The sequence below is a fragment of the Bombina bombina genome, chromosome 4 (assembly GCF_027579735.1).
Source record: "Bombina bombina isolate aBomBom1 chromosome 4, aBomBom1.pri, whole genome shotgun sequence".
Classification (NCBI taxonomy): Eukaryota; Metazoa; Chordata; class Amphibia; order Anura; family Bombinatoridae; genus Bombina; species Bombina bombina.
The window spans coordinates 1,151,301,500-1,151,326,632 of NC_069502.1; the positions used below are offsets into that span (position 1 = coordinate 1,151,301,500).

The 25,133-nt window shown below is 37.3% G+C and overlaps 1 protein-coding gene across 1 annotated transcript in view; it reads left to right on the forward strand.

Moving 5' to 3' along the window:
• Nucleotides 1–25,133, forward strand: part of LOC128658087 (calpain-8-like) — a 260,090-nt gene that overhangs the window by 199,782 nt on the left and 35,175 nt on the right. Inside the window, exon 16 of the mRNA XM_053712540.1 lies at nucleotides 1,843–1,911. Within this exon, the coding sequence (XP_053568515.1) occupies nucleotides 1,843–1,911 (69 nt within the window). The remainder of the gene's footprint in view (nucleotides 1–1,842; nucleotides 1,912–25,133) is intronic.

The following is a 25,133-nucleotide window of genomic DNA, read 5'->3' on the forward strand; positions in this document are numbered from 1 at the left end:
TCACGGCATGAGAACATGGCTCCCATTTCATCCTATGAAACCACATTCCCGTGAGCGCAATGCTTCTCAGAAATTTTGAACAATTGCTCTCAACTTGTAATACCAGCACACATTTGTGTGCGCTGGTGTTACTCAGTAGAGCGCTAATATCGATTTCACGAAAGCGATATTTAATGCTCCACTCTTAATCTGGCCCATAATTATTTAAAGTCTTTATTAGCGGATACATTTCATTGGTCTTCCTTATATTTATATCTATATATTTGTCTCCATACCGCACCGCAAAGGAGAAAAAGGGCAAATTAGTGTAGACCTATTTCTTTTCAGGTTAGAAACTTCAGCTAGATTTTATGTCCAGTAAATGATTAAAGTAAATTTATTAAAATTACAATTAACCAGCCACACCTCCATTAAATGGTTAAAATACATTTCTTAAAATTACAATTAAAAACAATCTATATAGTCACATTGTTTTAAATATGGCAGAGTTAGTACATTTATATAATTGTTTAACCGAGATAGTAGAATTCTCTGCGTTCATGTCAAATTAGTCCCTTAACAGTAGAGATTTTAAATATATATTTGATATTCTATACTAGATCACATTTTTATTATATTTTATTTATTTAATAGTGATTTGTTTTGTTATGTTACATAATTGCACATTCTTTATTGGCAAACTCAAGAAACCAGAACTTCCAATTGTTTGGGATATTTACCTTGATGTCCCCTATGCCCTTCATGTTCTTGTATGATTTATTGAAGCTTGGGACCAGTATATTTATGCTGTGTAAATTTTAAATGTATTGCATGTTATTGATATGATCAGTGCTATTTTATTCTTACAAGTTAATATAATTTCTAAATTAGTGTATGGATCTGTAATGGACCTGTAACGTTCTAAGGGTATAGGCAGCAAAGGAATGGGTGGAGAAGAGGTGGTGTCTAGATGGCAATATTGTTGCAGAAGGAAAGGGGGAGGTTTCCTACCTTAAAAAGCCATGTCAGAAATGTTCCAGCCTCTTCTTCCTGGATCCTGAAGTGGACGAGTTTCCCTCCCACCCTCCCCTTATGGCGGCGTGTGGTAACAAGTTAGCTATATAATGGCTAGAAAAGGTTTTAACCAGAGCTATTACGTGTAAGTCCATTATATTAATATAGAGGCAGCGGCAAGTTGTGTGAAGGAGATGGAGAACAGGGCGAGTTATGGTCAGGTTGTCGGGAGGGACGGATCTCCACAGGTTTACCTGTGTGCCCTTCCCCCCATGTAGGTAGGCCAGAAGATCTAATAAACCCTTAGTAACATCTCCAGCCGAGCAGAGGACCTTCTGCTGTAGTCAGAGAGCCACTATCCTCTTGTTGTCCTGGGTCTCATAGTATCTCTATGCCACCATAGTCCTGTTAGCTCAAGTTATATATTTATTGAATAAAGTTGGCCGTAATTACCTGTTTTTACCTTCCACTAAAAGTTGACTATGTCTCAGTTATTGTGTGTATGGGTTTTACTTCTACTGGGCAGTGAGCTGTGAAGCCTTTTACCCTTATGTTGCTATTGCCACAAAAATCAAAGGCACCTAATAACACCTCTTTACTAACTGTGTAGACTACAGAAACTGTGATGTGAAATCAGGTCCATGATAAACTGGGGAGATAAAATCATTGTATTCCATATTTTATTTTGAAATAGCAGAGATCCTATATTTCAATTATTTGTATAGTAATTGCTGTCAACTGAAGCTTTTGCACTTCTTACAATCTGCATATACAACATGAGAACTTACTGTACCATTTAATTTGCTATACTGTTAAATCAATGGATTGCTCTTAACTATATATCCCAAGATGGATGAGACAGGAACACTAAGTTTGGAGGAGTTCAAAGCTCTTTGGATGAAGCTACAGAAATACACGGTAATTACTATAACCTATTTGCTAAGAAAACTTATTAGAATGTCCAGTAAGCTATGACTACCATTACAACTAATTAAATGTGCTGGGTACATACATTGCATGCAAGCTTATTGCGGGGGGTGGGGGGGGGGCATTTTGTTTCTAAACCATTTTCTAAATCATTCAAATCCATTAGAATATCTGCCATTTGAATGTGTTGTTGGTGTATTTATCTTAATGTTGCCACAAATTATATTATCATATTTATTAATAATTAATAACAATAAAAAATAAAATTCATGGGCGCGATCCGATATAGATCGCAGTTTGCGGCGCAAGCGAGGAGACCGGCGTCGCCCGCAGTTTCAGCTCGCAACTCGAGCCATCCCATATAAGTCGCCGTCAGATGCTAACGTGCCGTAAGTCTCACAAACCAGCGATGTCCAGAAATCTGCGTAAGTACAAATTTCTGGCGTCGCCAGTGACTTGCGGCACATTAGAATCTGCCGGCGCCTATAAAACCTGACTAAAGTCTAAAACACCCGCACTGTCTAACACGCCTCCCTAACATAGCCCGCACTGTCTAACACGCCTCCCTAACATAGCCCGCACTGTCTAACACGCCTCCCTAACATAGCCCGCACTGTCTAACCCTCTATCCGCTATCCCCCCTCACTAGCCTAACAATAAAAAAGCTATTAACCCCTAAACCGCCGCTCCTTTACCCCGCCGCAACCTAATAAAGTTATTAACCCCTAAACCGCCGCTCCCGTACCCCGCCGCCAGCTATATTATATCTATAACCCCCTAAAGTGAGCCCCTAACACCGCCGCCATCTATATTACAATTATTAACCCCTAATGTAAGCCCCTTACACCGCCGCCATCTCTATTAAAATGATTAACCCCTAATTTAATCTACCTACCCCGCCGCCAGATATGTTATCTATATTAACCCTAAGTATATTATAGTTAATATAGTTATTACATTATATATATTAACTATATTAACCCTAATTATATTAGGGTTAATATAGTTACTATAGTATTTATATTAACTATATTAACTCTATCTAACCCTAACACCCCTAACTATATTTATATTAAATTAATCTAATTAATTTATAAACTAAAATATTCCTATTTAAATCTAAATACTTACCTATAAAATAAACCCTAAGATAGCTACAATATAATTAATAATTACATTGTAGCTATGTTAGGGTTAATATTTATTTTACAGGTAAATAGTTAATTATTTTAACTAGGTATAATAGCTATTAAATAGTTATTAACTATTTAATATCTACCTAGTTAAAATAATTACCCAATTACCTGTAAAATAAATACACCTACACTATCAATAAATGTAATAAACTACAAACATCTATCTAAAAATACAATTAAATTAACTAAACTAAATTACAAAAAAAAACAAACACTAAATTACAAAAAATAAAAAAAAGATTAAAAGATTTTTAAGCTAATTACACCTATTCTAAGCCCCCTAATAAAATAATAAACCCCCAAAATAACAAAACTTCCCTGCCCTATTCTAAATTAAACAAATTTCAAAGCTCTTTACCTTACCAGCCCTTAAAAGGGCCTTTTGTGGGGCATGCCCCAAAGAATTCAGCTCTTTTGCATTCAATAAATACAATCCCCCCCCCCATTACAACCCACCACCCACATACCCCTATTCTAAACCCACCCAAACCCCCCTTAAAAAATCCTAACACTACCCCCCTGAAGATCTCCCTACCTTGTCTTCACAACACCGGGCCGAACTCCTGATCCGATCCGGGCGATGTCGTCCTCCAAGCGGCAAAGAAGAAATCTTCCTCCGGCGATGTCATCCTCCAAGCGGCAAAGAAGAATTCTTCCTCTGGCGACGTCTTCCTCCAAGCGGCAGCAAAGTCTTCATTCTTCCGGCGGCATCTTCAATCTTCTTTCTTCGCTCCGCCGCCGCGGAGCATCCATCCCGGCCGACTGCTAAACTTGGAATGAGGTACCTTTAAATGACGTCATCCAAGATGGCGTCCGCCGAATTCCGATTGGCTGATAGGATTCTATCAGCCAATCGGAATTAAGTTAAAAAAATCTGATTGGCTGATTGAATCAGCCAATCAGATTCAAGTTCAATCCGATTGGCTGATCCAATCAGCCAATCAGATTGAGCTCGCATTCTATTGGCTGTTCCGATCAGCCAATAGAATGCGAGCTCAATCTGATTGGCTGATTGGATCAGCCAATCGGATTGAACTTGAATCTGATTGGCTGATTCAATCAGCCAATCAGATTTTTTTAACTTAATTCCGATTGGCTGATAGAATCCTATCAGCCAATCGGAATTCGGCGGACGCCATCTTGGATGACGTCATTTAAAGGTACCTCATTCCAAGTTTAGCAGTCGGCCGGGATGGATGCTCCGCGGCGGCGGAGCGAAGAAAGAAGATTGAAGATGCCGCCGGAAGAATGAAGACTTTGCTGCCGCTTGGAGGAAGACGTCGCCGGAGGAAGAATTCTTCTTTGCCGCTTGGAGGATGACATCGCCGGAGGAAGATTTCTTCTTTGCCGCTTGGAGGACGACATCGCCCGGATCGGATCAGGAGTTCGGCCCGGTGTGGTGAAGACAAGGTAGGGAGATCTTCAGGGGGGTAGTGTTAGGATTTTTTAAGGGGGGTTTGGGTGGGTTTAGAATAGGGGTATGTGGGTGGTGGGTTGTAATGGGGGGGGGATTGTATTTATTGAATGCAAAAGAGCTGAATTCTTTGGGGCATGCCCCACAAAAGGCCCTTTTAAGGGCTGGTAAGGTAAAGAGCTTTGAAATTTGTTTAATTTAGAATAGGGCAGGGAAGTTTTGTTATTTTGGGGGTTTATTATTTTATTAGGGGGCTTAGAATAGGTGTAATTAGCTTAAAAATCTTTTAATCTTTTTTTTATTTTTTGTAATTTAGTGTTTTTTTTTTTTTGTAATTTAGTTTAGTTAATTTAATTGTATTTTTAGATAGATGTTTGTAGTTTATTACATTTATTGATAGTGTAGGTGTATTTATTTTACAGGTAATTGGGTAATTATTTTAACTAGGTAGATATTAAATAGTTAATAACTATTTAATAGCTATTATACCTAGTTAAAATAATTAACTATTTACCTGTAAAATAAATATTAACCCTAACATAGCTACAATGTAATTATTAATTATATTGTAGCTATCTTAGGGTTTATTTTATAGGTAAGTATTTAGATTTAAATAGGAATATTTTAGTTTATAAATTAATTAGATTAATTTAATATAAATATAGTTAGGGGTGTTAGGGTTAGATAGAGTTAATATAGTTAATATAAATACTATAGTAACTATATTAACTATATTAACCCTAATATAATTAGGGTTAATATAGTTAATATATATAATGTAATAACTATATTAACTATAATATACTTAGGGTTAATATAGATAACATAGCTGGCGGCGGGGTAGGTAGATTAAATTAGGGGTTAATAATTTTTATATAGGTGGCGGCGGTGTAAGGGGTCAGATTACGGGATAGATAAGGTAGATGGCGGCGGTTTTAGGGGCTCACAGTAGGGGGTTAGTTTATGTAGATGGCGGCGGGGTCGGGGAGCGGCGTTTTAGGGGGTAATAACTTTATTAGGGATTTCGGGGGGGGATCGCGGTTGACAGGGAGATAGACATTGCGCATGCGTTAGGTGTTAGGTTTATTTTAGAAGATCGCGGTTGACAGGGAGATAGACATTGCGCATGCGTTAGGTGTTAGGTTTATTTTAGCAGCTAGTTTAGGGAGTTACGGGGCTCCAATAGTCAGCGTAAGGCTTCTTACGGCTGCTTTTTGTGGCGAGGTGAAAATGGAGTAAGTTTTCTCCATTCTCGCCACGTAAGTCCTTACGCTGCATATTGGATACCAAACTGCGCGGGTTTGGTATACCTGCCTATGGCCCAAAAAACTGCGGGCGACGGCAGAAATATACGGGCGTAACTTCTAGCTTACGCCGTATATAGGATACCAAATCCGCGCAATTATTGGCGTCGCCGGCTTTTGCGGGCGACGCTTTATATCGGATCGACCCCATTGTCAGCAATATCTCCAATTAACACAGTAGAATCTTATCAGTATACTACAGTGAATTGTTAAATCTCTGTAGTGTACTCCAAAATAACACTATTGCGATATCTATACATTTGACCATAACATTATTATTAAATATCAATATTTAATCTCAATTAAAGTAATTGCTAAGTTCTGACCAGTTATTCTTTATAAAACACAATAATTATATTTGTGTAGAAAACCAAATATCACTTGTAAACAGGTATCTATATTAATTGATTATTACAATCCTAAATTAATTTAACACACTATAAAAAATATTTAGGACAAATAATATTCAATTAAATCGTCTGGTACCTCTGTATTATGTACACAATACAATCTATAAATCTACCTTAACAAAAAATTAATTAATTATCAAATATTGCAATTAAATTTATTAGAAAACTTTATAATTGTCAGAAATATTAACCAATTCAATATAGAGCTTATTTAACAACGTTTGGTTAACAACGTAATCAAATATTTCAAGGCAAATCTTACTAAATCTTAATAAATCTAATAGAACTTCCAGAAAAAATTAATTAAACTATTTGGCCCACAATAGTCTTATACTACTTCAAATAATAAAACCAGAGATTGTTACACAATACTATCAATTCAACATATATCCAGTAATATAGTATTAATTCATTCCAATTTAGCCACAATAACTAGTGCAATTTTAAAATATATCACAGTAGCTTTGGTTTAACCTATAAACATTAAAATACTAAATCCTTTGCTCTTAATAACATAATTTATGTAAGAACTTAACTGATAAATTCATTTTTTTCATATTGGCAAGAGTCCATGAGCTAGTGACGTATGGGATATACAATCCTACCAGGAGGTGCAAAGTTTCCCAAACCTCAAAATGCCTATAAATACACCCCTCACCACACCAACAATTCAGTTTAACGAATAGCCAAGTAGTGGGGTGATAGAAAAAGGAGTAAAAAAGCATACAAAAAAGAGGAACTGGAAATGTTATTCTGGTTTTATACAAAAAATCATAACCACCAGAAAAAGGGTGGGTGTTATGGACTCTTGCCAATATGAAAGAAATGAATTTATCAGGTAGGTTCTTACATAAATTATGTTTTCTTTCATGTAATTGGCAAGAGTCCATGAGCTAGTGACGTATGGGATAGAAATACCCAAGATGTGGAAGCCCACAGAAGAGTCACTAGAAAGGGAGGGATAAAATAAAAAACAGTAATTTGCAGCTGAAAAAATTGAATCCACAAAAAATAAGTTTTTCTCATAAATTTAAAGAAAAAAACTTAAAACATTAGCAGAAGAATCAAACTGAAACAGCTGCCTGAAGAACTTTTCTACCAAAGTCTGCTTCAGAAGAAGTAAATACATCAAAATGGTAAAATTTAGTAAATACATGCAAAGAAGATCAAGTTGCTGCTTTGCAAATTTGATCAACTGAAGCTTCATTCTTAAAAGCCCAAGAAGTGGAGACTTATCTAGTAGAATGAGCTGTGATCCTCTGAGGTGGGAACTGTCCCGCCTCCAAATAAGCTTTATGAATCAAAAGCTTTAACCAAGATGCCAAAGAAATGGCAGAAGCTTTCTGACCTTTCCTAGAACCAGAGAAGACAATAAATAGACTAGAAGTCTTCCTGAAATCTTTAGTAGCTTCAACATAATATTTCAAAGCTCTTACAACATCCAAAGAATGCAAAGATCTTTCAAGAGCATTCTTGGGATTAGGACACAAGGAAGGAACAACAATTTCCCTACTAATGTTGTTAGAATTCAGAACCTTAGGAAAAAATTTAAACAAAGTCCGCAAAACAGCCTTATCCTGATGGAAAATCAGTAAAGGAGACTCACAAGAGAGAGCAGACTATTCGGAAACTCTTCTAGCTGAAGAGATAGCAAAAAGAAACAACACTTTCCAAGAAAGTAGTTTAATATCCAAAGAATGCATAGGCTCAAAAGGAGGAGCCGGCAAAGTCTTCAAAACCAAATTAAGACTCCAAGGAGGAGAGATTGATTTAATAGCAGGCTTGATACGAACCAAAGCCTGAACAAAACAGTGAATATTTGGAAGCTTAGCAATCTTTCTACGAAATAAAATAGAGAGAGATTTGTCCCTTCAAAGTACTTGCAGACAAACCTTTATCCAAACCATCCTGAAGAAACTGTAAAATTCTAGGAATTCTAAAAGAATGCCAGGAGAATTTACGAGAAGAACACCATGAAATATAGGTCTTCCAAACTCAAAAATAAATCTCCCTTGAAACAGACTTACGAGCCTGTAGCATAGTATTAATCACTGAGTCAGAGAAACCTCTATGACTAAGCACTAAACGTTCAATTTCCATACCTTCAAATTTAGAGATTTGAGATCCTGATGGAAAAACAGCCCTTAAGACAAAAGGTCTGGTCTTAGAGGAAGTGGCCAAGGCTGGCAACTGGACATCTGAACAAGATCCGCATACCAAAACCTGTGAGGCCACGCTGGTGCTATCAGAAACACAAATTATTGTTCCATAATGATCTTGGAGATCACTCTTGGAAGAACGAGAGGCAGAAAGATATAAGCAGATTGGTAAAACCAAGGAACTGCTAAAGCATCCATCATCTCCACCTGAGGATCCCTGGACCTGGACAAGTACCTGGGAAGTTTCTTGTTTAGAACGATGATGGTCTAACCACCAAGTCAGGGAGAGTTTAATGTTGGGATTTAAGTATATCAATTGTGATGTCTGAGTATAATAACTGCACCATTGATTTAGCATACAAAGCTGTAGAGGTCTCATGTGAAAACGAGCAAAGGGGATCGCGTCCGATGCTGCAGTTATGAGACCTAAAACTTCCATGCACATAGCCACTGAAGGGAATGATTGAGACTGAGCTGAAACCAATTTCATTCATCTCTTGTCTGTTAAGGACAGAGTCATGGATACTGAATCTATCTGGAAACCTAAAAAGGTGACCCTTGTCTGAGGAATCAAGAAACTCTTTGGTAAATTGATCCTCCAACCATGTCTTTGAAGAAACAACATTAGTTGATTTATGTGAGATTCGGCTAAATGTAAAGACTGAGCTAGTACCAAGATATTGTCCAAATAGGGAAACACCACAAAATCCTGTTCTCTGATTACAGATAGAAGGGCACCGAAAACCTTCAAAAAGATCCTTGGAGCTGTTGCTAGGCCAAATGGAAGAGCGACAAATTGGTAATGCTTGTCTAGAAAAGAGAATCTCAGAAACCGATAGTGATCTGGATGAATCGGAATGTGAAGATATGCATCCTGTAAGTCTATCATGGACATATAATGACCTTGCTGAACAAAAGGCAAAATAGTCCTCATAGTCACCATCTTGAAAGTTGGGACTCTTACGAAACGATTCAAAAACTTCAGATCCAGAACTGGCCTGAATGAATTTTCTTTCTTTGGGACAATGAATAGATTTGAATAAAACCCCAGACCCTGTTCCTGAAATGGAACTGGTATTATTACCCCTGAAAGCTCTAGATCTGAAACACACTTCAGAAAAGCCTGAGCCTTCACCGGATTTGCTGGAACGTGAGAGAGAAAGAATCTTCTCACAGGAGGTCTTACTCTGAAACCTATTCGATATCCTTGAGAGACAATAATCTAAATCCACTGATTTTGAACAGAATCTGCCCAAATGTCTTGGAATAATTTCAATTTTGATGATATCAAAAATAGCATCACAGATAAAATGATTAGCATGTTGAAGCAAACGAACAATGCTAGACAAATCAGGATCTGTTTCATGTTGCGCCAAGCTATCTACCAAAAGGTTGATGCAGCCGCAACATCAGCCATAGCAATGGCAGGCCTGAGAAGATAGCCAGAATATATATATAAGATTTCCTTAGATAAGATTCAAGTTTCCTATCTAAAGGATCTTTAAAAGAAGTACTGTCTGCCATAGGAATAGCAGTACGTTTGGCAAGAGTAGAAATAGCCCAATCAACTTTGGGGACTTTTTTCCCATAACTCTAATCTAACTGCTGGCAAAGGGTACAATCTTTTAAACCTAGAAGAGGGAATGAAAGAAGTACCAGGCTTAATCCATTCCTTAGCAATCACGTCAGAAATAGCATCAGAAACTGGAAAAACCTCAGGAGTAACCACAGGAGGTTTATAAACAGAATTTAAACGTTTACTAGTTTTGATATCAAGAGGACTAGACTCCTCAATATCCAAAGTAACCAACATTTCTTTTAACAAGGAACGAATATACTCAATCTTGAAAAGATAAGTAGATTTGTTAGTGTCAATGTCTGAGGTAGGATCTTCTGAATCAGAGAGATTCTAATCAGTGGAGGATATTTCAGTATGTTGTTGGTCATTAGAAATTTTATCAATTTTATGAGAAGTTTTAAAAGACCTTTTACTTTTATTAGAAGGCAGAATAGCAGACAAAGCCTTCTGTATCGCATCAGCAATATAATTTTTCATATCAATAGGGATATCATGTACATTAGATGTTGAAAGAACAACAGAAACTGTACTAGTACTGATGGAAACGTTTTCTGCGTGCAAAAGCTTATCATGACAACTGTTACATACTACAGCTGGAGATATAATCTCAGCTAATTTACAACAGATACACTTAGCTTTGGTATAACTGTGATCATGCAGCAGGGTTCCAACAGTTGTTTCTGAGACAGGATCAGATTGAGACATCTTGCAAAATGTAAAGGAAAAAACAACATTAAAGCAAAATTTACAATTTCCTTATATGGCAGTTTCAGGAATGGGAAAAAATGCAAACAGCATAGTCCTCTGAGCATATAGAAGGCAAGAGGCATAAAGGAAGTGGGGTGAAAAAAAAACTAAATTTTTTTCGCCGCCAAGTATGACGCACGACGCAAAAGGAAGTTGAATTTTTTTTTGATGCCAACATCTGGAAATGACGCAACTCGCGTCATAACAGATGCAACCATCGTGCAAGGAAACCTGGCGTCAACTAAGACGCCAGAAATGACGAATTTGCATCACCAAAGACGTACCTTCGCGCCAAAAAAATTCTCGTGCCAAGAATGACGCAATAAATAACAGCATTTTGCACCCTCGCAAGCCTAATTTTGCCTGCGAGATTAAAATAAGAAACAGTCAATTTGAAAAAAGACTAGACCCCAGGTAAGACAAATAACTTCCTAAACATGCTTCCCAAACTGAAACTGTAAAACTGAAAATTATGGGTGTGGTGAGGGGTGTATTTATAGGCATTTTGAGGTTTGGGAAACTTTGCCCCTCCTGGTAGGATTGTATATCCCATACGTTACTAGCTCATGGACTCTTGCCAATTACATGAAAGCAAATACATTTACTTAGCACTAATATAACTATTTATGGACTACACAGGTCTATCAAATACTAGGTTGCTACTATAAAGTTCCTTTTAAATACAGCTTCAATTTAACTACTGCAATAAAGACTATCTTTGATTTAAAACATGGAATATATTTAACAATCGCTTATACTTTACCAGCTACCAATATTTAAGAGTTTCAGTATCCCAGATTCTTCTATCAGAATTATTTTCATTGTCATCAAATAGATGACATATTTCAAGACCAGACATGGGCATATATTAAATCTATAGTGTGTGTATATATATATATATATATATATGTATATAATATATATTTCCTATTGGTAATGTTTTAAGAGATGTAACAACTAGCTAAACTAATTGTGAAGAGATATACAATTGAGTATAGAAGAGTTAGCTCCACGATAAGAGTATATGTTAACTCAGCAAGACTGATTAGGGATTTTTTAGAAAAATATTATTCCATTACATTCACACATTTCTATTTTTATTAGGGAATATAAGTCACAACAAGTAATAATCATTCATACAATAGCTTAAGCTAAGTTAAAAACACTTTAACCAGGTTTATATTATATATATGGTTACCAGAGAGATAATCATAGATAATAAGTATCAGCCAACAGTATGAGTTTAAAAATAAACTAAGCCCCTACAATCCGAGGGCTGAATTAAGCTTATATTTTTAAGTATAATACACCTGTTAGTCTGAGGTGATTAACAAAAGTGTTAGAGGTAAACTATTTTTCAACCCTGGTAAGCAAGTTAAAATAAAAGACTAGGAGAGACAAAGCTACTCCTGCTGGACCCCTGAAACGCGTTTCACAAAGAACGCTTCCTCATACTGTTGTCGTTTAGTCTCCACGACAGGTAATAATCTAAGCGGCTTTTTTAAATTTAAAAACTTATTCTAGCCCTTATTCAAGGGAAGCAATATCTAGAAATTACCTGTAACTATAACAACTCTGCTTCCGTCTACCCCTTATTTTGTCTTAAAGTCTTAAGAGATGTACTTATAAGTCATATTTCTATTAGGGGACTTAGCAATTATAATTCAATATTTCTAGTACTATGTTAATAATTAGTTATGCTCAGGGATAGGCACAGACAAAGGCTGTGGTGGACATTTTCCAAAGTACAGAGCTTGGTGAAGGACACCAAGGTACATTTGAAATTAAAAACATTATTTTATAGTGCTTGGTGTTATTATACTGATGCAGATACCACTGATCCTATAACCAGCCATCCTCTGGCTATATCCATGTGCCAGTGTCACTACTGTGTCATTATATAGTGCTTGGTGTTATTATACTGATGCAGATACCACTGATCCTATAACCAGCCTCTTCTGGCTATACCCATATGCCAGTATCACTACTGTGTCATTATATAGCGCTGGGTGTTATTATACTGATGCAGATACCACTGACCCTATAACCAGCCCTCCTCTGGCTATACCCATGTGCCAGTGTCACTACTGTGTTATTATATAGCGCTGGGTGTTATTATACTGATGCAGATAGCACTGACCCTATAACCAGCCCTTGTCTAGCTATACGCATGTGCCGGTGTCACTGCTGTGTCTTTGTATAGAGCTGGGTGTTATTATACAGATGCAGATACACATCCAGTTTTTCACTCAGGCTTTATTTATTCCATAACTTATCACCCAATATCGCTAGCAGTCTCTTGACAAGCCACTAACTTTATTCACACTACATATTTTTTTCCTTCCTATTATTTAATCAGAAAGAAAAGATATACCAAGGTTGTGGCGGACACTGCAAGGGCTAGTCACAGACACCAGTGTCTTGTGTACGGACACCTTGCCTATACCTGGTTATGCTATTATTTATTTGATTTTAATAGAATCATGTCATTTCATATTCTGATATTACATTGAATTTGAATTCTGTAGTAATTAATTCATTAGATACTGTATATATATATGTTTGACTTTATTTTATTGACTATTTAATATATCTATATTTTATTTCATCATTTCATGTCTTAATAATTTTTGAGTGCATGGACTCATGTCTATGATAAAATTCATAGGACAGCTTATTTAATATGCATTCATTTCCAAACCTCATTTGTATACCAGATCTCTGAAATAAAAGAAAATGTTGTTTATTCACATATTTCAAATCAATACAGCTATATATTGTGCAACATGTGGGAGACATGAGATATGTCCCTCAGAACCCATATATATACATTTATATATTACTGAGGCATCAGTGAAACATCTGGAAATTATCTAACAATTTATTTAGCAATCGGCTAGATTTAGAGTTTTGCGTTAGAAGGGGTGTGTTAGCTACGCATGTATTTTTTCCCCCGCACCTTTTAAATACCGCTGGTATTTAGAGTTCACAGAATGGCTGCGTTAGGCTCCAAAAAGGGAGCGTAGAGCATAATTTACCGCCACTGCAACTCTCAATACCAGCGGTGCTTACGGACGCGGCCAGCTTCAAAAACGTGCTCGTGCACGATTCCCCCATAGGAAACAATGGGGCAGTTTGAGCTGAAAAAAAACCTAACACCTGCAAAAAAGCAGCGTTCAGCTCCTAACGCAGCCCCATTGTTTCCTATGGGGAAACACTTCCTAAGTCTGCACCTAACACCCTAACATGAACCCCGAGTCTAAACACCCCTAACCTTACACTTATTAACCCCTAATCTGCCGCCCCCACTATCGCTGACACCTGCATTACACTTTTAACCCCTAATCTGCCGCTCCGTACACCGCCGCAACCTACGTTATCCCTATGTACCCCTAATCTGCTGCCCCTAATACCGCTGACCCCTATATTATAATTATTAACCCCTAATCTGCCCCCCCAACATCGCCGCCACCTGCCTACAATTATTAACCCCTAATCTGCCGACCGGACCTCACCGCTACTATAATAAAAATATTAACCCCTAATCCGCCTCACTCCCGCCTCAAAAACCCTATAATAAATAGTATTAACCCCTAATCTGCCCTCCCTAACATCGCTGGCACCTAACTTCAATTATTAACCCCTAATCTGCCGACCGGACCTCGCCGCTACTCTAATAAATGGAATAACCCCTAAAGCTAAATCTAACCCTAACTCTAACACCCCCCTAAGTTAAATATAATTTTTATCTAACAAAATAAATTAACTCTTATTAAATAAATTATTCCTATTTAAAGCTAAATACTTACCTGTAAAATAAACCCTAATATAGCTACAATATAACAAATAATTATATTGTAGCTATTTTAGGATTAATATTTATTTTCCAGGCAACGTTGTATTTATTTTAACTAGTTACAATAGCTATTAAATAGTTAATAACTATTTAATAGCTACCTAGTTAAAATAATTACAAAATTACCTGTAAAATAAATCCTAACCTAAGTTACAATTAAACCTAACACTACACTATCAATAAATGAATTAAATAAAATACCTACAATTATCTACAATTAAACCTAACACTACACTATCAATAAATGAATTAAATAAAATACCTACAAATAAATACAATTAAAAAACTAACTAAAGTACAAAAAATAAAAAAAGAACTAAGTTACAAAAAATAAAAAAATAATTTACAAACATTATAAAAATATTACAACAATTTAAGCTAATTACACCTACTCTAAGCCCCCTAATAAAATAACAAAGCCCCCCAAAATAAAAAAATGCCCTACCCTATTCTAAAATAAAAAGTAAACAGCTCTTTTGCCTTACCAGCCCTTAAAAGGGCCTTTTGCGGGGCATGCCCCAAAGAAAACAGCTCTTTTGCCTGTAAAAAAAAACATACAATACCCCCCCCAACATTACAACCCACCACCCACATACCCCTAATCTAACCCAAACCCCCCTTAAATAAACCTAACACTAAGCCCCTGAAGATCTTCCTACCTTGTCTTCACCACGCCGGGTATCACCGATCCGTCCAGAGGAGGCTCCGAAGTCTTCATCCAAGCCCAAGCGGGGGCTGAAGATGTCCATCATCGGGCTGAAGAGGTCCATCATCCGGCTGAAGTCTTGATCCAAGCGCGGGCTGAAGAGGTCCATCATCCAGCTGAAGTCTTGATCCAAGCGTGGGCTGAAGAGGTCCATCATCCGGCTGAAGTCTTCTATCAAGCGGCATCTTCAATCTTCTTTCTTCCGGATCCATCTTCATCCCGCCGACGTGGAACATCCATCCTGGCCGACGACTTCCCGACGAATGACGGTTTCTTTAAGGGACTTCATCCAAGATGGCGTCCCTCGAATTCCGATTGGCTGATAGGATTCTATTAGCCAATCGGAATTAAGGTAGGAAAATTCTGATTGGCTGATTGAATCAGCCAATCAGATTCAAGCTCAATCTGATTGTCTGATTGGATGAGCAAATCGGATTGAACTTGAATCTGATTGGCTGATTCCATCAGCCAATCAGAATTTTCCTACCTTAATTCCGATTGGCTGATAGAATCCTATCAGCCAATCGGAATTCGAGGGACGCCATCTTGGATGACGTCCCTTAAAGGAACCGTCATTCGTCGGGAAGTCGTCGGCCAGGATGGATGTTCCACGTCGGCGGGATGAAGATGGATCCGGAAGAAAGAAGATTGAAGATGCCGCTTGATAGAAGACTTCAGCCGGATGATGGATCTCTTCAGCCCACGCTTGGATCAAGACTTCAGCCGGATGATGGACCTCTTCAGCCCGATGATGGACATCTTTAGCCCCCGCTTGGGCTTGGATGAAGACTTCAGAGTCTCCTCTGGACGGATCGGTTATACCTGGCGTGGTGAAGACAAGGTAGGAAGATCTTCAGGGGCTTAGTGTTAGGTTTATTTAAGAGGGGTTTGGGTTAGATTAGGGGTATGTGGGTGGTGGGTTGTAATGTTGGGGGGGGGGTATTGTATGGTTTTTTTTACAGGCAAAAGAGCTGTTTTCTTTGGGGCATGCCCCGCAAAAGGCCCTTTTAAGGGCTGGTAAGGCAAAAGAGCTGTTTACTTTTTATTTTAGAATCGGGTAGGGCATTTTTTTATTTTGGGGGGCTTTGTTATTTTATTAGGGGGCTTAGAGTAGGTGTAATTAGCTTAAAATTGTTGTAATATTTTTATAATATTTGTAAATTATTTTTTTATTTTTTGTAACAGTTCTTTTTTTATTTTTTGTACTTTAGTTATTTTATTTAATTGTATTTATTTGTAGGTATTTTATTTAATTAATTTATTGATAGTGTAGTGTTAGGTTTAATTGTAGATAATTGTAGGTATTTTATTTTATTAATTTATTGATAGTGTAGTGTTAGGTGTATTTGTAACTTAGGTTAGGATTTATTTTTCAGGTAATTTTATAATTATTTTAACTAGGTAGCTATTAAATAGTTAATAACTATTTAATAGCTATTGTACCTAGTTAAAATAAATACAAAGTTGCCTGTAAAATAAATATTAATCCTAAAATAGCTACAATATAATTATTTGTTATATTGTAGCTATATTAGGGTTTATTTTACAGGTAAGTATTTAGCTTTAAATAAGATTAATTTATTTAATAAGAGTTAATTTATTTTGTTAGATAAAAATTATATTTAACTTAGGGGGGTTTTAGTGTTAGGGTTAGACTTAGCTTTAGGGGTTAATCCATTTATTAGAGTAGCGGCGAGGTCCGGTCGGCAGATTAGGGGTTAATAATTGAAGTTAGGTGTCGGTGATGTTAGGGAGGGCAGATTAGGGGTTAATACTATTTATTATAGGGTTTTTTAGTCGGGAGTGGGGCGGTTTAGGGGTTAATACATTTATTATAGTGGCGGTGAGGTCCGGTCGGAAGATTAGGGGTTAATAATTGTAGGTAAGGTAGCGGCGACATTGGGGGGGCAGATTAGGGGTTAATAAATATTATGTAGGTGTCGGCGGTGTTAGGGGCAGCAGATTAGGGGTACATAGGGATAACGTAGGTTGCGGCGGTGTGCAGTCGGCAGATTAGGGGTTAAAAATTTTTATTAGAGTGGCGGCGATGTTAGGGGGACTCGGTTTAGGGGTACATAGGTAGTTTATGGGTGTTAGTGTACTTTAGAGCACAGTAGTTAAGAGCTTTATGAACCGGCGTTAGCCCAGAAAGCTCTTAACTCCTGGCTTTTCTCTGCGGCTGGAGTCTTGTCGTTAGATTTCTAACGCTCACTAACACTGGTTTTGATGGCTAACGCAAAACTCTAAATCTAGCCGATTAAGATTAAAATTCTTATATGGATTCTGGCTTTTACAGGATAAAATATACTTTCTTTGTTATATTTAGTAGAGACGTAACTTCTGGATTTTGTATGTTGAAACTCACTGTGCATTAGGTGAGAAGTAGTTTAATTACTCGTCATCCAGAGATTCTTGTGTATATTCCATTATAATCTCAGACTTTAGGTCTACTCCTCACCACAGGGGATCTATGATGAACTAACTTTATTACCAACTCTTCAGGCAGGAAGTTCCTTATATGGAAGTTCAAACCTGAGAATACAATGTGATAAGGCCCCTTTGAAGTGACCTATCTTCACTATTTGAACAAATGTTTATCCCCTTTGTTCATTGATACATCAATCTGTTATGTGTATTTGAGTATAGTGAAGGGGTCTGAGTCAAATCCTGACATCAGAACTTGAATACAAATGGATGTATTTAGCAATGGTCAAAGCATTTATAGTATACTGAAATATTAATCTATGTGATACACACATATATATATATTTATATTAAATATCACTCAGCAATACCCTGACATAAATCCCCATTTCCATTCCAAGATATGTGAGACGCATATATTGGAATTGAGTAAAATCCCGTTGTAATTGGTGAGTGCACTGACAGTATGCATTGTAGACATTCTTACTAGAAGAGAGTCTGTTATTGTTCAATTCTCATATTTATGTTATTTAGCTAGATCTCTTATCTATGCTTTAACTATGACACTTCATTAGTGTATTTGGGGATATGACCTTTTAATCTCCCTCTATGACTTGAAGTTGGGACCTAGGATGGCATGCTAGCAGCTGATTAATATGGACCCATTTATCTATAAAAGTATCATTTTAGGGATCCTTATTTTATAGGCAACTGGAGATATTTTGTCAGTAATGACAAAAGGACCCTTCCATGATGGTAGGAATTATTTCTCAATGACCTGGTCTCTTCCAAAATTATAAAAATAAACTTTATCATTAATTTCATATTCTTTTTTGGAAGTTTTAAGATCGTAATAAGTCTTAGCAGCAGTCGCGGCCTTCTCTATGTTCTCTATTGCAGATGCTTTCTTAAATTTTCTACATACTGATGTGTAGTGGCGGCATTTATTAAATTCTGGTCTGATGTACGATACAGTAAATGTTGAGGTAGAACCATTCTTCTACCAGTCATCAATTCAAAAGGTGACATCTTAGCACTACTTGGAGTTGCTCTTAATGCCATTAGGACTAGAGGTAATTTTACATCCCAGTCCTTACCTGTTTCATTTACAAACTTTTTTAGTATTTTCACAATGGACTGGTTGTAACGCTCTACACCACCAATAGAGGCAGCTCTATATGCAATATGGAGCTTCCTTTTAACCCCTAGTATTTTCCACATTTTTGTCATCACTTCGCTGGTGAAGTGGGTCCCCCTATCAGATTTGATACATTGGGGTAAACCAAATCTGGAAAATATGTGGTTGATGAGCAATGCTGCACATGTTTCAGCACTATTATTAGGTACACTGATACACTCTACCCATTTAGTGAACCGGCATGTTACTGTTAACATGTATCTGTTACCTCTGGATGACCTAGTTACTGGGCCAATAAAATCAATTTGTATATCTGACCATGGCATTACCATCCCCCTTTCTGCAATGGCGCTCTATGCGTCGACTTAGTGGGTTGGAACTGTGGACAGGTTAAACAAACTTGACAGTAGGTTTGAACATATGCGGCCAAAAGGCATAGTCACACAATATTTCATATGTTAATTTGGCACCACGATGACCAAATGTGGAAGCATCATGGGCATATTGAAGCATTAGACCCCTGAATATAGTAGGTACAACCCATTGTTGGATACCTGTTTTGGTGGTTCTAACAAACCATCCTGTAATTTGACTTGCGCTCTTGACTACATTCCTCACCAATACAGTCCTCTTTTGATATGGGGTTGTTTTCTGGATTTTCTATATTTTTATAGAAAATACCTTTAATGGGGTCTTTCTTTTGACTAGTGATCAGCTCCTCACTAGGAGAATCCTGACTCCATTGTACCATGTTAGGCTCACTTTGTTGTTTAGCCTGGTTTCTGGTTATGGGCTCTATATGAATTGCACCCATTAAGTGGTCAATATTAAGGAGCTCTCTATTTATGGCTTTTTGTTTGGCTAATGAATCTGCAAGATCGTTGCCTTCTTTATCAGGACCTAGAATCCTGAAATGACCCTTGGTCTTTTTCCAGTGTATGGTTACCCATTGGAAACCACTAATTTATCAGTTTCACAGAACAACTTACCATGTTTGACTGGTTTGTTGTTTTCTGCATGCCATTTCTTTAACAAGTCAGCAGGTATTCAACAAAACTGTCACGCATATAATTTGAGTCAGTAATGATCACAAATTTATGAATACCTTGTCCAATAGCCATTTCAATGGTTTTTAGAATAGCTGTGAGTTCTGCTACTTGACTGGAGCTTGGTACAATGTTGAATTCTACAGAAGTATTTGGGAATCTGTTTGCCCAAGCTATACTAATGCCAGTGACTAATCTGCGCTCATTATCAATAGTGGCATGGTAAGAACACCCATCAACATATACCCAAGGTAATGTTTGACAATGGTCCTCATTGTATATTTTATATGGGGAAAGCAATTGCTTCTCCAAGAAATCATCTTCTATTAAATTTTCCCCATGATCTTTAGCAGTACAGTCATGGAGCTCAGCAAGCCCTATGCGACTGGATGCTTTTTGTTTTGCTTATAGCAAATTTCTAAAAGCCAGCCTTGTAAGGAAAGAGTCCAATCTGTTATGCAGCTATTGGACAGGTTCCCATCTCTTATTTTCTCACTTTGCAAACATAGAATAGGCTGGTGGGCCGTTTCTACAATAATTTTCTCACCCTGTATGTAGCTGCAGTGATTTTGTAGAGCCCATACAGTAGATAAGAGGGCTTTTTCGCAATCATTACATCTTATTTCTACTGGGGATAAAGTTTTGCTCGCATAAGCAACAACTTTGCTTAAATTATCATGTTTTTGGTATAAAACAGCACTCATGCTTACATCTGTGTAACCTGTCTCTAGGTAGAAAGATTTACCGCCTTCAAGGTAAGCTAAGCAAAGTGCTTGAATGAGTTTCCTCTTCATCTCTCTTATGACTGTCTCTTGAGCCTCACTCCATTGTTATACTACATCCTTCTTTAGAAGATGTAGCAGTGGTTTAACTAATTCTGCATAATTATCAATAAATTTGCGAGAATAATTGGTCATACCCAGGAATGATCTTAATTCCTTTAAGTTAGTTGGGTACTTACAATTTATTATGGCTTTAACCTTTTTCTTCTGAGCATTTAACCCTTCAGAAGTAACTTCATATCCCAAGAAGTTTACATGGGTACGGCACCACCAAGCTTTTTGTAGGGATAATTTGACACCTGCCCTTTTAAGTTGACTGATGACATGTTTAAGCTCTGTGATGTGTTTTTCAAAGTCTGTGCTTTTGATTAACACATCATCAACATAAGATAATGTTCCCCTTCCTAGTGCATCAGACATAGCCTTGTGCATGAATACAGCAAACTCATCTCCTGAATTTATGTATCCAAACGGGAGCCGTTTTAATGCATATTGAACCTTTTGGAATGAAAATGCGAGCTTATACTGGTCTTACTCATGTACCTTTATGGTCCAATATCCCTTCGCACAATCAATGGCAGTGAATATTTTGGATCCCTCCATCTGCACTAGGCACTGGTCAATGTATGGCACAGGCCAGCCAGACATGTATACACATTTGTTTAACTGTCTTCTTAAGTCAGCACACAAATGCCATTGTCCATTGGGCTTAAGAATACCTAGAATAGGATTATTATAAGAGCTAGGCACCTGTCTGATGATACCCCTTTCTTCCAAGTTCCTTATGATTTTTGCAAGTGAATCATATGAGGCTAAAGGGAGTCTCTATTGTTTAACAAATACAGGTGGTGCATTGGGATATGTTTGGATTCCCATTTTGAGTATACTCCCTTCTATCAGCCTGCGGACTCTGCACCTCAGCCCTTGGCGAGAGAGGGGCAGATTTAAAATTTTGTGGCCTATAAGACCTATTTTCCCTGGCCACTTCAGCATATGTTCTCTTTCTCTGGGACTCTAAATTTAGGGGATTAGGAGACACCCTAGCTTTGGCTACTATTTTAGTATTCAGTCTTGTTTCTCTTTTAACCCCCTGTTCACTGAACTGCTGAGTGAAGTATAATGTTGTATTTTGAAACTCACTGCTCATATATTTCTTAACTAGTCCTAAAGCCCGTTGACACGGGCCGTGTTATGTTATTCTCATTTATTCTCATACATTTTCATGTCTCTCTCTCTCTCTCTCTCTCTCCTCGCGCGCCTCTTACAGCTGAGCTGCTGCCGGGTCCTCGCGCGCCTCTTACAGCTGAGCTGCTGCCGGGTCCTCGCGCGCCTCTTACAGCTGAGCTGCTGCCGGGTCCTCGCGCGCCTCTTACAGCTGAGCTGCTGCCGGGTCCTCGCGGCAAGAGTTTGTCTGAACTGCGCATGACGGCTTCAGACAAACTCTTGTCTTTTATTATATAGGATTGGTTTAATAAGTCTAGCATTATTATCATCATTTTCATCACTAATTGAGGGTGGCTTATTATTGCTGAGTTGTTCAATTTAATGTTTAGTGTATCAATTTAATTTTGGGCTATTTCTAAATTTTCTTCACATTTGCCTGATGTGCGAATTTGTTATTGGCATTCTTTTTCTATCATGTACATGCATAGTTCATCACTAATGCATATTACTAATGGCCAAGATTTGAGTATGATCTCATCCGATTTTTTAGAACCCTTGCATTGATTAATTTTGAATAATTCTTGGAATAATTCACTTGTTTCATTCCACGCTTTATTTTCATTAGCGATATTTTTGGCCTTAGTGGTAAGCATATCAATATAATCGTTTAATTCACCTGAAATATTAAATCTATTTTTGATGTGTCCATTTTAAGGGAATCTGCCTTAGTTATAGGTAGTTTTGGGGGGGACATTTCAATACTGTGTACAGATTCATTTGAGTCGCTTCTAGTAATAGACATTGTGATTTTTTTATATTTTTTTTTCAAATAATTTTTATTGAGGTGAAAAATTGGCATACAAACAAAAAAAAATTGCAGCAGTATACAGTAGAAATCTAGAATGGCTTATAACAGGATACAATGCGTAAATTCTAGGTTGATAAACATTACATGTGGTCTCAATCACGCTAAGCCATACAGAAAACATCTTCATCTGCCACATGGATAAAAGACAAGTAATACAGTATTTCACAGAAATGCCAATAAAAGTATAGAACCTTCGTATTTATCTTGGGCCTCATAACAAACAATATTAAACAGCTATAACGGAAGGTACTCCAAGGATAAGAGGCCCCTTTGGACCCCATCATGAAAACCTCAGATTTTTGTATAATTGCGCTATAGGATTGGTATAAAACACGCTTAATTAAGTAAATTTAACAGGGTGGTATAATATTAGAAAGCTGTAAGTAAGACTCTGCAAGAGATAGTACTAAACAATCCTGCACAGTAAGGGGGGAAAAGTAGTGCTAAAATAATTTTGTAGTGCAAGATATAATTGTAAAAAAGGGGGGAAATAAGGTGTGGTATTGACGAGAGAAACCACATAATTCACTCTCCTAGAGATAGGAGGTATATTAAGGGGGGGTTGGGGGGGGGAGGTGGGAAGTTACATACGGCGGACAAATTGTAAAAATTGTGTTAAGCGCCACCTCAGGTCCGAGAGATGCACACTGTAATGATGTTGGGGTGGGGGGAGGTGGTTCTTGAAGAGTAGTGGGTAACTCATATTCTCATTATGTATTAGGTTAGTGTTATATCTGACTCAAGAAAGCCACAAATTCCATGTTAGCAGGGCTGATATAGTATGTAGAGCTTAGTCAAAATAGGGTGCTTAACAAAGGTATAGATGATAATATTAATGCAGGGCCTGCCTGCATTAGAGGCGTTGTGGTAGACTTCTAGCTGGACCTATGTATCTCAATACATCTATGTGCACCTCAGCAAGTTGAGAATTTGCGCTCTAAGCTATGAAATAGACCAGAGGAGCACTTAGTAAGACACATGTGGTCTAAGCCGCCAAACCCAATGATAAAGAGATTATAACTTCTAATCTCATTTCAGATCTGCAAGGCTCCAAAAAGTTGGGAGATTAATTTAAGTTAAATTCAGTACACTATAAGTGCTACACAAGCGACCCATATGACCTGATTCGGCTAAGATGTGGTAAATACCCTAGGCATGCGAAAATAGATTATAGGAGTTAGAATGGGACCATTGCAGTATAAAATATGCTCAACTATATTAGACTGTCCCTAGGATAATATGGGACCTTTAGTTGGGTTTGGTGTGGGAGCGGACGGTACACTTAGCATAAATTATATGACAATAATGGAGCTGTAGCACCAAAAAAAAAGAAGGATAGAGCAGCTATGTGGTGGGGCTTAATAAATATAAGGGCGTAGCCTCGGCCGCTGGCCACGCTTGTGCTGTAGAGAAATGAAGCTCTATATAAAAATCATTAAGCTTCTAATTAACTCCTGTTAGGTGCTAGTAGTAATGTGAGAATAATAGATATATCATCTGTGTTAATACTAGAAGAGGCAGGGCCTCAAACCAAGGGGGACAAAACTGCATAGGAAACGTTTGCCCATACATAATGGTGTCCAATATTAAGTGTAGTAATAGTAATATGAGTAAAATACAGGTATATCTACATGAGATACATCTAATACAACAAGTAAACCTTGATAATTGGTGTTAACATTATCATGCACCCTGGATCTATGACTTGGCAAAACCTAAAGCAAATGACAGGAAGTAACTTCTACCTCAATAATGTCTAACAAGAACATTTATAAACATATGATAATATAGGCTGCAGAATAGAATGGTATACTACGTTAGATTGCATAACTGCAGCACAGAGTAATATCTACTCTAGCTGGCTCTCCGAACCAATACATTAACCTGGGAGTGCCGTTTCCTAGGTAAAGTGGCTGACAGTGGCCATTACATCTTGTTCGGGAGGTTTTACTGTTAGACTAACACTCAGAACATATACAGGTATTTAACATGCCTATAAACTAATTAAACAATGAAATATGTATTTGTAGCGTACATAACAAAGTCTGACATATAGATAAATTTAGGCACATTATATAACATATAACTTGATTGATAGAGAAACAACCTAGATCAAAGTAACTGTCCTGTACTAACCAGGGAACCAATACATCCGGCATTGTTGCCATCATAAAAAGAGATAAAGAGAGATATTTGCAACTTAAATTTTTAAACCTTGCCCACTTTGAGCATATTTTAAAAGCAAGATCATGTTTTAGCTGTAAGTGGGTATATCAGCCAAGCTAATACAAAATAAAAAGTCACAGCATTAAATAAGATATCCATACAGTCTGCAGTCAGGCAAGTACTGTGAAGAAGTTAAGTCCGATGAAAAGTTTGTTAATTAGAGCCGGCTGATAGCTTTTCTGCTATTTAGTGAG